A 13,092-nucleotide genomic window follows, 5' to 3' on the forward strand; every position below is an offset into this window, starting at 1 on the left:
TCATTGTAAATATAAGGTCTCTTGTACTTCCGTCTAAAAGATAGCTATCGACCAATATGTTGTTACATCCTAATAATTCTTTAACTTTTTCATTTCAGATCGGACAGATTCAATCAGCTAAGAAATAATTCCGACAAAAATGGAAATGGAACAATCATTCGGATATAATGTAACAATGAATGGCTCTAAATCTGTTTCTAATGAATCAAATTCAGAAAGTGCATTGATAAAACTAAACGATAAAATGGCGTTAAGGTATCTTCCTGTCATAATTTATATATTTTTATTAATGGTGACAGGAATTGTAGGAAATACACTGGTATGTTTTGTTTACGTTAGTAACAAAAAGAAGACATCCGCCTGTTATTTCATTTTAACATTGGCTTTACTTGACCTTTTTAACTGTGTCATTGGTATGCCTAGTGAAATAGTAGATCTGCGGTATCCATACATGTTTTATTCTCCTGTTGCTTGCAAAGTTTTACGAACAATTGAATATATATCTACAGTCGGGTCAACTGTAGTTCTTTTAGCTGTAGCGGTGGATCGTTATAATCGAATATGCAACTTAGGAAAACACATGTCGAGTGAAAAGTCTAAGAAAGTTTGTCTTGGTGCTGTAATCATCGGAGTTGTGACGTCATGGCCTGTGCCAATTCTTGGAGGACTAAGTACAGTCAATATCAATATTGATGGTGCTAATGCAGTTGACTGTTCCATCGAACAGTCAATGAGAAAGACAATATATCCACCACTATTCAATGGCCTCTTGTGTATTTATTTTATATTTTGTATTGTATTTTTTGGGATTATATATTCTAGAATTATTGTGTTTGTGAAGAAAAGAAAAGCGATAACACGACAAATGAGTTCGTCACTAAGACGAGAGGAAACAAAACATGACAACTGTCACGAACCCAAAGCAAATCTTCTAAACGAACATAATCAAGCAACTCATACTAATTCAGAAAGATCAGATGCGAGTAATGGCAGTGTCAGTCGTAAAATTAAAAACAAACACAGGATTAAAGTGACTCGAACTACAGTTATACTCGGTGCCGTTACATTGGCTTTCATTATTGGTTATCTCCCTTATTTAATGATAATGGCGGTACGAACTCTTGTCACTGATTTTGAAGACAATTTAAACGCTGCAGCGGATATTGGCATTAAATTTTGTGTGAAATCATATCTTATAAACAATGCCATAAATCCAATTATATATTGTTTCTTAAATCAGCAATTTAGAAATGATGTTAAAAAGTTAAATAAGAATTGTTCCTAATTGGATTGGATTGCGTTGTAATGTGTATAGGTTGTCAAGGTTTAAAGGAATATTTAGCTCAGGTTGTGCTTTGAGGTGGCACGGTAGTATTTCCTGGCCCATAGGGATGATGATAACCTTTTTAGAATTTTCACCACTTTCTAACACTGCAAAAAAATCTACATTCACATTTAACTGAAGTACTTTCATTTTACTATTCAGAAATGAATTTGAATATGTATCATGACCGTTTACTTTTTTTGCTATTTTTAGAAACCTAAGGCCACTAGTAATTTTAGGTCTTTTATGGTGCAGTGAATACAAAATTTAAAAAAATTAAAAAAAAATCATTTTCATCTGTATGTAAAATTATTTCATATTTTTCTACACCTGATTCATCCCTCAGTTTGGGAAAGTAAGTTCAGTTGATACTGTATTTATTGTCCAATCGCACTGTTTAGATACATTAACCTAAGTAGGGTACACAAAATTCTGGAATGCAAATACTACCGTGCCACCTTGAACATGTGTCAGCTTTCTGTTGTAAGGTATTTTATAAAATCTTATCGATGTCGGTGATAAATACGTAAAATCATTTGTCTGGCTGTGCCGTTTTAATTTATTGACTGACCAAAAGGGAAAGTAAGATAAAGGATCATACAGACGCTCGTTTTATTCAAGAATAAAACGTGTATCAAAATAATATCATGTAACGTCCTTCAGATGTTCATATGATATAAGTCTTCTCACATATCAGTAAAGATATTTTTATTATGTTTTATTTGTCTTTATATATTTACTTTACTGCTTTAATTTTATTGCATGTAAAAAGTGAAGTAACAAAAATAACGAACTCCGTAGAAAATCCAAAACTCAAAGCCCCTTATCAAATGGCAAAATCCAAAACTCAAGGCCCCTTATCAAATGGCAAAATCCAAAACTCAAGGCCCCTTATCAAATGGCAAAATCCAAAACTCAAGGCCCCTTATCAAATGGCAAAATCCAAAACTCAAGGCCCCTTATCAAATGGCAAAATCCAAAACTCAAGGCCCCTTATCAAATGGCAAAATCCAAAACTCAAGGCCCCTTATCAAATGGCAAAACCAAAAGCTCAAAGCCCCTTATCAAATGGCAAACCCAAAAGCTCAAACACATTAAACAAATGGATATCTACTGTTACATTCTAGACTTGGAACAGGCATTTTCTCATGTCATACAAAACTGGAAACAAAAGTCTCATTCTGAGATTTGTCATCAATATTTAGAACCACATTCATATGCAGGAAGATTTTTGGCTGCAAAATGTTTCATACAAGAATGTTTATGTGAATACAAAATCTGTACTATGTATGTATAAGTTAAATAAACTGATTCTAGTGTCTCTTTTATTATGTAAAAATGCATATGATAATCTTTATGATTTAACGTAAAGTTATATAGAGTTGTATTGATGAATATGATTACAAAGGTGCAGAATGGGTCATTAGTCAAGACACGTCTATCTTATCAAAAATATTGTAGCAGTCGATATAAAGCCTCAATACGACTCTATAAAAGTAGTAAATAAATTTAACAGATATATAAACAACAATCAAATCGAAAAAAGTTCAAACAAATTAAACGAATTGAGAACAATTGTAAAAGTAATATTTCCGACTTTAAACAGATACTTCCATATGTAGAAAATGCTGGATTAAACCTGGTTGTGTAGCTTGCTAAACCTCTCACGCGTAAAATTCCATAATATTGACAACAATGGGTGAACAAAAGAAACAGACATTATAGGTCATCATGTCAAAAATAGGGATACAGCAGTAAACATTGTGTTTTAATTTTAAGTACTAGAAAACAAGCAAATATGCCAACAAAGAAAAACAAAAATTCTTATCGACAAGCAACATAAAAAATATAATATAAAATAATACTACAATTGCGGGAAGAATAAGTATCGAACCACGCCAATAGGAATTTACCAAAATGAACTAACAATTAAGGTTAATGATTTACAAAGACAAATGAAAGTACACTACAATTTATCAATTTTTGACTGATTTAAACGGAAATGCTAGTCTGAAAGATATTTCCTAACGAATCTTGCCTTGAATCTAAATACACGTAACTATATTAGAATATCAAATTTAGTGAAAAATAAAGCATAAGAAATGATTGAAACCAAAATACAAATTTTCGGGAAGGGAAAGGAGTGGTCACGCGTTTCCAAAGAAAGAGGAGCGGAAGATACCAGAGGAACATTCAAACTCATAGATACATCTAAGAAAGTATGCCAAAATGCAATATTTTTATATGTTGGTTTTTTTTTAATTTGTCTAGTATCATTTCCTTCCCGTTAATTGATTACAACTTATAGCTAGTATTTCTAGGGTTTGGTTGGTACAATTTGAATGAATTTTAATTTCCTCATTTTCTAAAAAAAAAATAACTTGTACAAAAAATAATTATCTCGAGGTTCAAACAAGGTTTATTCAAAGCCAATATCTAAATAAAAACAAATCCAGGGGGTAGCTCCAAACCGAGTCTTTACGGACTTTGTGGAATATTTAGCAGTGATAACAAATCAAAGCACCAAAGGCGCTGTAGACAGTTAATTTAAAAAAAACCAGAGGCAAACTTGGCAGAAGTTAAGACGAATATTGTGGAAAATTGGGGAAAATATCTATCTCAGCTATTCCTCAAGTATTGAATAATGTCTGTACCCTAACGTTTTCACTATCCAATCCTTCCACTTTCAATCAAAAGTTATGTCTTATTAATTTTTTTAATATTCAATATCTGCGATTATGCACATACTGTACACTGTTCCATGTTAGGGGAGAGTTTTGTGCCAGCTAACATGACAGTTTAACCCGCCCCATTCTGTATTAACCTGTCCATATTGAGGACCCAGTATAAATTTGGTAAGTGTTGCTGTATATCATATATATTTTTCATAAGTGTTTTGTACATAAATCAGGCTGCTTTAGTTTCACTGTTTTTCATTTGTAATTTCCTGGTCTTTTAAAGCTTAGTACGCAGTATAGGTTTTGCTAATAGTTACAAGCTGCATGGAGGAATATTCTTATCAGAATAATAATTTCAATAATGGTGTCCAACAGTGGTGTATGGTTTGATTCCTTTATATTCTAAAATATGAATACGCCAGATAAGCAGTTTTAGTTGCATCAGCTGGTGCACCTATGCACAATCATCAAATCATAGCTGAAACTATCTGTAGTGGTGTAATTTTCTTGTAAAGTATATTGCAACAAATGCTGATGCTATAATGACATAGCAATGATACAACATATACTTTTGAAGCCTGTACGATTGCCTAACTATAATTGCTTACATTTACTTCATTTGAATTTTGGTGGATAGTTGTTATGAGCATTGGCAATCATTCCACATCATTCCACATCTTCCTATCTTTATAATAATTGTACATGCCTAATCTTTAATCAGCTGTTAACGAAGAGACATGTTTTGTCTATTTGTTATTTTGATAATGCAAATAATACAATTAAAATAGAAATGCGTTAACATGTAAAATATATTCAAAGGCAATTATTCATGACTGATTGTACAGGACTGAACAATCCCTATAGAAATGAGATGTGCAAAGGCTTATACAACAGCTTACCAAATACCATTGACTTTTCATAAGTCGTTCTCTTTATACAAACCTACACAAATATTTAATTTCTAAGTCAATGAACAATAATTAGGGGGTGTGGTTATATGATATCCATGGAAATGAAACTTTTAAATACCAATATGTTTGCATACCAAATGGCTTTGACTTAAGATTACTGGTATCTTAAACTGACATAATTATAATAATCATGAACTAATTCAAGTAATATAATAAAAAGTTCAAAGTCAATAGATCATGCATATGACTAAGAGGTAAGGACCAAATACCCTCTATGGAACTGAGATGTACTAATGCTTCTTCACCTGCATGGCAATCATCATTGACTTACGACGATTGGTTTCCCTTATAGTAAAATAATCAAAATCTAATGAAATTTCAGTAACAGAAGTTTCCAAGTAAAAAGAGCATGATTGAGGGGGCAGGGCCAAATAATTTCAATAGAAATTGAAAGTGACAAAGTTTCTACAACTGCACACCAAATATCATTGACCTTTTACTAATGGTTCCCCCTAAACTGACCTAATCAAAACTAATACGTGTAAACGAAGTTTCAAAGTAAATAGACCATGACTTAGGGGGTGGGGCCAAATATTCTGGTAATAAGATATGCCTATGCTTACACAACTGCTTACCAAATATCATTGACCACCCATAAACTAAACCTAATCACAAAATCACAAACTAATACATTGTTGATGCCGCCAAAACAACACGCCTATGTATATGCCTCTCTTTTTGACTCTGTCAAGGCAAGACAAAAATAGCAACAAATTTAATACAAATAATTTGTCCATCTTTTTTTAATATTTCTTTATTCTTAATTTCTTAGATATATCAATGCTGTATTCACACATAACTCAAATTCAGTTCGAAACGTTTAACAGGTATAATGTCCCAAACAAAAACTACTTCAATACACATCAAAATCACTGTACTGTCCGAATGACGTTTAATTGTTTTCTCAATTAATAATATTCATGTGTTGTAACTGCTGGTGAGTTTACAATAATTCCTGTCAGAAAACTGAATCAAAACTTGTCGTACTAGTCACCATGATTAGACCTTGCATAAACAATCTTTAAAATTGATCATATATGTACATGTAGATATAGGTATATGTAAATATTTTCATAACATCATGGTAGTCTAGAGTTTCATTGCTGTTGTGGAACTATTGTGGTGAATAGACAATCCAATTGCTACAGAGAATAATGTATTGTACATATACATGTATGCCTTGCCTTTTCTTGTATTAGCCATTGCCAATGATTGGAACCAAGCTGAAATAAAAACAAATACAGATAGGTATACTATTACTTGAATATTTTGACATATACAATGTAGCAAAAAAGCTTCGTACCTAAAATCTTAATGTATTAGTTTTGTCTATGTTCATTGAGGCCCTTATACTTAATGCTTATATTCTCTAGGGTTCAAAGTCGGGATCATCTGGGGTCTGTTAATCAACTTTTCGTTATTTTAACGATTGATTAAATTTAACGAGTCATTAAATCTTTTAACGAGTCGTTACATAACGCGTCGTTTATTTACTGTTGTTCAACAATATTTAACGTGTTGATTAAATAATCAATAAATTAAAATTTAATCAACTGATTAATCAAGTGATCAAATAAAACCTACCCATCATGCATTGTTTTGGAGCATCCTGTCTGTAAAACAATGGCTGAATCTGCTGAACCAAATCCAAGCAAACTAAAAAGACTGAAAAAGACCAACTTCACTGTGGGAGAAAAGACCTCATTCAACAACTTGTGGAAAAACACTCATTAGGGACTTTCCGTTTCCAATATCCTCGGAGTTCAGTATTATTGTTATTTTACTTTTTGGACCATTCTTAACTAGTCAAAGTTAAGATTTCAAAATATAACTCCAAATGTATGAAAGAAACTTAAAACAAAATAGTGTTTTCCGTCTGCTGCCATATTGAACTCTTTTCTTCTACTCGACTGATTCTTTAGTCGTGTTCACAACAAACGCCACGTACTTTTCTTGTTTAAAATAGGTTTCATGCAATGAACACTGTTTTGTTTCAAAGTTAATGAAATGTGTTCTTATATCTGTTTAAAATTACCTCTACATCAAAAATGTTTACACGAGTAAACTAGAAGTAATTTAAGATTTATGAACACTTCTTTAGATATTTGTATTAAGACATTTTAAAGACACCATGATATCAAAACAGCAAAAAGATGTTGGTTATCCTTTCCTAGGCACCTTCGTTCATCCCCGGTTTTGTTCAGGTTTAGGTATTGCTCAGTCTTCAGTTCTTCTATGTTGTGATTAGTGTACAGTTCTTTGTCTTTTGTCAATTTCTCTAGTTGCCATATAGTTTTCAATTTATTTTGACTAATGAGTTTCAATGTCCTTTGGTATCTTTCGCATTCCCTTTTAATTAATACTGAAGTGCATTTGTGTATATAACAATGGGAAACGTCGTTCACAGCAATTATTTTTATTGTTTCATTGCATAAGATCTATTAGATAACAACTGCAATATTATTGACTTGGTACAGGACATTTCAAAAACAAATAGTGGATTGAACCTGGTTTTGGCTTGCTAAACATCCCGCTTCATGGCAATGTTAAATCAAAACGTCATCAGTGTCTAAAGGAAAAATAAATGAGCATGGGTTGTGTTAAAACACTTATCCTTTTTCGAAAAAAAACAATCATCGAATAGTACCAAGACCTAATAATATTCAGCGTCTTCTTTGCGAATAACAAGGGATGGACTTGAATTATTGATTCTAAATGCTGACGATTGGCATCATTTTTATAAATATTTTTCCTTTATTTGACCTGTTCCTTTTGGTCTTATGACGTGATCGGTATTTGTGCACCCAGCATTCGGGTTTTAGGGCTAAGCTGTTTCTGGTGCAAATGGGTCCGAAATGCCATTCAGATTCTTTTCATTTAATAATCACGAATTAAAAGTGTAAGTGTTTGTAGACATAGTATAACACATTATTTTTGGTATTATGAAAATAATCATCTCACTTATTTGTCCCGTGCTCCACGGTCTCTGATATGATCGTTTATCACTGTCGCGATCCGGTAAACGTCGTCAATAATCTCGTCAGTTCTCTAGCTTAAAGTAAAGTAAAGTAATATTTATGGAAAGCCGGGTTGCATAAATATATAAGAACAAGTAACATGAGCTCTTCTGATCTCTTTAAACCGAGGTTGCGATCAACAATAATTGAACGAAATATTAATGTTATAATAAATATAATTTAGGTCTTAGTTTATAATATACGTAAGTACAAGAAACTCGTTTCATATTATATTATCCCGGATGTTTTAAATTAACTATCCTTTATGTTTCAATAATTTATCAAGTTATTTTATTCATAGCCCTTTAAAACATCCAAGCCAACTATGTAAATATACAAGCAAATATTATTTTTAAATGATGATAATAAGAAAATCCGGATATACAAATACTTTTATTGGATATTCTTATTCAGTATTAAAAAGCTTGCAGCTGCTACTCATGCTTTGTAAACAGGCATCAGTGTCCGAGTAGAACGTTGATGAACAAGAGTATGGCAAAGAATGTTTCCTCCTTTTTCAAAAAAACATTTAACGGAAGGTACCAATAAATCATCTCATAAAGTGTTATAGTATTCTTTTCTTTGTCGTTACTATGAATATTACCTATACTGTCTTGTCTGGGGTCAATCGAACCACACATTGATTTATAAATAAATTGATCAGCAGGTCATGAATGGTATACATCGAGTTAGAATTAGAGAAAAGTATTAATAAAATTACAAAACTCCTACATTAGATAAATAAAAAGGGGAAGAGGGTACACTTTATCAACCAACGGAAAAAATGGACTATAACCGCCATATTGCTGACTGTTTAAGGGAATTTTCCGAACAAAATGATAACAGATGACTGAACATCTTACTGTATATAGTTCCGTTATATTGTCAAAATAGTGCCGTTAGTTACCAAAACAAACATAATTTGTTAACTACTTCCCGGAAGTTTAAAGCTCCACGGAGGGTATAAAAATATATCAGCATTTAAAGCCATAGAATTTCACGAAAGACTTATTGTTATTACAACACCATTCATCTTTTGTACATATATAAGTTATACAGTAACTTCACAAAATTAGACATTAAAAGCACCTTCTGGTTAATTTCTTATGACATTGACTTTTACGAAAATGAACGTGAATAATACGAAAATGAACGCGAATAATACAATAATGGACGATACCGATTATTGGAATGCCTACTTCGTGCATTTATATATTCCGTTAGATATTCTTCTGATTTTATTTATAATCACAGGAGTGACAGGGAATGGTCTTGTTGTGTATATCTATGGATTCAAAAGGAAAACTATAAAAGACGGTCAGTACTTTCTACCATATCTAGCTGTCGCTAATTTACTGGAAAGTATTATTTGTTCTCTGAATGGATTAGCAATGACTCTAATGCCATTGACGAATGAATTTGATAAACTCTGTAAAATTGGAGGGCTGTTAGGGTCTGCGATCATTTGTATGGGTGTTTGCCTCCTTGTAATGATTGCAATTCAACGGTACTTAAAAGTTTGCAGGCCAAATGGTCCTATAATTACAATAAAATGGAGGAAAATAATTATGATATGCGCTATGTTTATATCAGGTGTTCTCGCAGGGCCATCACTGATTGCCTATGGCTCAGTTCCGCTTGAAAGTAATAACAGAAACATTAGTGGAAAGATCTGCGGGAAAATAACTGGTACTGTGTCTAGTATTTATGATGCTGTATTGGGTGTTGCTTTTATCCTATTTTGTGGATTATTAATTGTACCGTACTGTTTAATAGCTTGGAAAACATGTAGACACCTAAAAAAGAGAGACCAAAGGAACTTCGAATCGCAGAAACGTTGTAGAAAAGAAAATACTGAAAACCAAAGACAGGGAAATTCAATTTCAACGCTGGACACTGAACTGAAACCTGAATATAGCATTGCTTTACCAAGCAACAAACAACATTCTAACAAAATAACAAGGGATCACGAAAACAGTTCATTGAGATATCACCAAAAAATTAAACAGAAACAACAAAAGACAAATCAGAGGATAATCAGCAAAGTTACAAAAATGTGCCTGATCATTACCTTAACTTTTCTTATTAGTTCTATTCCTAAAATGTTACTCACATTTGCAGAAATAGTTCCATCCTCTTTCTTTGAGAATGCAACCGATATGGAAATATTGGGTCTCATGTTTGTGAATCAATTCTATATTTTCAATTCTATTGCTAACCCTTTCATTTATACATTTTTTGATAAAACATTTAAAACTGAGATAAAGAATATTTTCTGTAGTTGTATATGTACTAAGAAACGGTAATATTGTCTAATATTTCTAGCTTAAAGAAGACGATTTTTTTTTATATCCGAAATAAGAATTTTCATCAAAGACATTACAAATCAATAACTAATATAATAAGAATATAAAACTGTATTTTTTGTCCTACAATTTAACTGTGGAGGTACAGGCTTTATGTAGAAAAATAAATATAAAATCAGTACTTTATCACCGATCAGATTATGATACAACAGTTTAATAGTTACGATAATAAGTTAATAAATATCTATAGTTATGCTTCTTTATTATGTCTTTAATTAAAGATTTATTGTCATCAAAATCATTACTACGAAATCCGAATGAAATGTTTTAATCGTCGTAAACACAATTCTGACCATCTTTTTTCTCGAATGTGACTACCGAATTAGAATTTACACCGAATTTGTACTTACATGAGCAATCAATTATAAGAGGAAAAAAACAAAACAACTGGAACATTGATGTGCAACAAATACAAACGCCAACAGACATAGAAATGAACTATTTGATAACAACTGCCAAAATTGTGAACTGAACCTGATTTAATGGCTAGTCAAACCTCCCGCTTTAAATTAGAATATTAAAAAATATCGATAAAATGACAACACTATGTGACAGAAATACAGCAAAAATACACATCCTAGGGAAACGAACAAACAAATAATATAATAGTCGTCACAACATTCGCAAAGCGCAGAACAACAACGAACAGACACCACAAACAGTGACGCACTTACTTACGTAACGAACATGCAATATCGAACTTAATACATTTATATTGAAATGCCGATACCAAGTCAGAAATATGACAGCTGTTATCCATTCGTTTAGTGTGTTTGAGGTTTTGATTTTGCCATTTGCTTAGGGACTTTTAGTTTACAACTTTCCTTGAAGTTCGGTATTTTTTTTATATCTAACTTCTTTTTATGACTTTGTGGACAGTAATTTTTAAGAAGTAAAAAATTGTGGTTCAAAAATTCACCCAACGAAATTATTATTACAACAAGGACTTTTTTTCACATTACATTGTCAAAATGAAAAATATATAATCGTTCAAGTAAAAAGCAAAAGAAGTATCTAAATTGGTTAGATCTGTTTAAGTATGATTACAGTTCATCGCTGATCTGTATGAATCATAAACAAAGTTAAATATTTACATGGTGAGCTCCATGCCAAGAATGACGTCAAAGTTATCTCATGGAATGCTTCTTTTGTGACATCATTCCGACAACAGATTCCTAAGGAGATTTGCTCGATGACAGCTTATATTGCCAAACCACCATCCTTACCACTTTTGAAGTATTGATGGAGTAGGTGAGCTTTCTCGTTAGCTCCATTATATACCAACTTTTTAAAGGAAATTGTAAAATAAGAGAAAGTAGGACAGTATGAAAGTATTAACAAAACTACCGAAGTCTTAGGAAATAAAAACAGAACAAATGGAATATAAAGGTCCTATTGCTGACTTGTAAGGGTATTATCTCGACAAAATGATAATAGCTGAACCTCCCAATTGTATGACAGTTGTATATGGTTCCGTTATATTGACAAAATTGGGTTGGATACCCAGACAAACACAATGTGTTAATTACTTCCCGTTTAAACCTCCAAGGAGGGTATAGAATATATCAGCAGTTTAAAGGCATTAGGTTTGTTACATAATTTAATGAAAGACTTATTGTTATTAGTACACAATTCATCTTTTGTATATATGTATATAAGTGATACGGTAACTTCACAAAAAAGACACTAAAAGCACCTTCTTTTCACTTTCTTATCACATTGACTTTTACGAAAATCAACGTGAAAAATACGAAACTGAACGTGAATAATACGAAAATGAACGTGAATAATACGACAATGGACGACACAGATTATTGGAATGCCTATTTCGTGCGTTTATATATTCCGTTAGATATTCTTCTGATTTTATTTCTAATCACAGGAGTGGCAGGGAATGGTCTTGTTGTGTATATTTATGGATTTAAAAAGAAAACTATAAAAGATGGTCAGTACTTTTTACCATATCTAGCTGTCGCTAATTTACTGGGAAGTATTATTTGTTCTCTGAATGGATTAGCAATGACTTTAATGCCATTGACGAATGAGTTTGATATACTCTGTAAAATTGGAGGGCTGTTAGGGTCTGCGATCATTTGTATGGGTGTTTGCCTCCTTGTAATGATTGCAATTCAACGGTACTTGAAAGTTTGCAGGCCAAATGGTCCTATAATGACAATAAAATGGAGGAAAATAATTATGATATGCGCTATGTTTATATCAGGTGTTCTCGCAGGGCCATCACTGATTGCCTATGGCTCAGTCCCGCTTGAAAGTAATAACAGAAACATTAGTGGAAAGATCTGCGGGAAAATAACTGGTACTGTGTCTAGTATTTATGATGCTGTATTGGGTGTTGCTTTTATCCTATTTTGTGGATTATTAATTGTACCGTACTGTTTAATAGCTTGGAAAACATGTAGACACCTAAAAAAGAGAGACCAAAGAAAATTCGAATCGCAGAAACGTTGTAGAAAAGAAAATACTGAAAACCAAAGACAGGGGAATTCAATTTCAACGCTGGACACTGAACTGAAACCTGAATATAGCATTGCTTTACCAAGCAACAAACAACAATCTAACAAAATAACAAGGGATCACGAAAACAATTCATTGAGATATCACCAAAAAGTTAAACAGAAACAACAAAAGACAAATCAGAGGATAATCAGCAAAGTTACAAAAATGTGCCTGATCATCACCTTAACTTTTCTTATTAGTTCTATTCCTAAAATGTTA

General features: G+C 32.2%; 2 protein-coding genes across 3 annotated transcripts in view; both read left to right on the forward strand.

Moving 5' to 3' along the window:
• LOC139521557 (neuropeptide S receptor-like) overlaps positions 1 to 2,649 on the forward strand; it is a 38,114-nt gene extending 35,465 nt beyond the window's left edge. For both annotated transcript variants that reach the window (XM_071315042.1, XM_071315035.1), the window contains exon 2: positions 99 to 2,649. In XM_071315042.1, the coding sequence (XP_071171143.1) occupies positions 140 to 1,285 (1,146 nt within the window). In that variant the 5' untranslated portion in view covers positions 99 to 139 and the 3' untranslated portion in view covers positions 1,286 to 2,649. The remainder of the gene's footprint in view (positions 1 to 98) is intronic.
• Positions 2,650 to 8,799: 6,150 nt separating this feature from the next.
• On the forward strand, positions 8,800 to 10,515 carry LOC139521548 (G-protein coupled receptor 87-like). The gene has a single exon (XM_071315027.1). The coding sequence runs from the start codon at positions 9,097 to 9,099 to the stop codon at positions 10,294 to 10,296; it is 1,200 nt and encodes a 399-aa protein (XP_071171128.1). The 5' UTR covers positions 8,800 to 9,096; the 3' UTR covers positions 10,297 to 10,515.
• Positions 10,516 to 13,092: the final 2,577 nt, after the last annotated feature.

The sequence above is a fragment of the Mytilus edulis genome, chromosome 1, assembly GCF_963676685.1.
Source record: "Mytilus edulis chromosome 1, xbMytEdul2.2, whole genome shotgun sequence".
NCBI classification, from domain to species: domain Eukaryota; kingdom Metazoa; phylum Mollusca; class Bivalvia; order Mytilida; family Mytilidae; genus Mytilus; species Mytilus edulis.

Bases quoted from the DNA above. Each gene is read 5' to 3' on its own strand.
- LOC139521548 (XM_071315027.1), top strand. From the start codon at position 9,097: ATGACATTGACTTTTACGAAAATGAACGTGAATAATACGAAAATGAAC.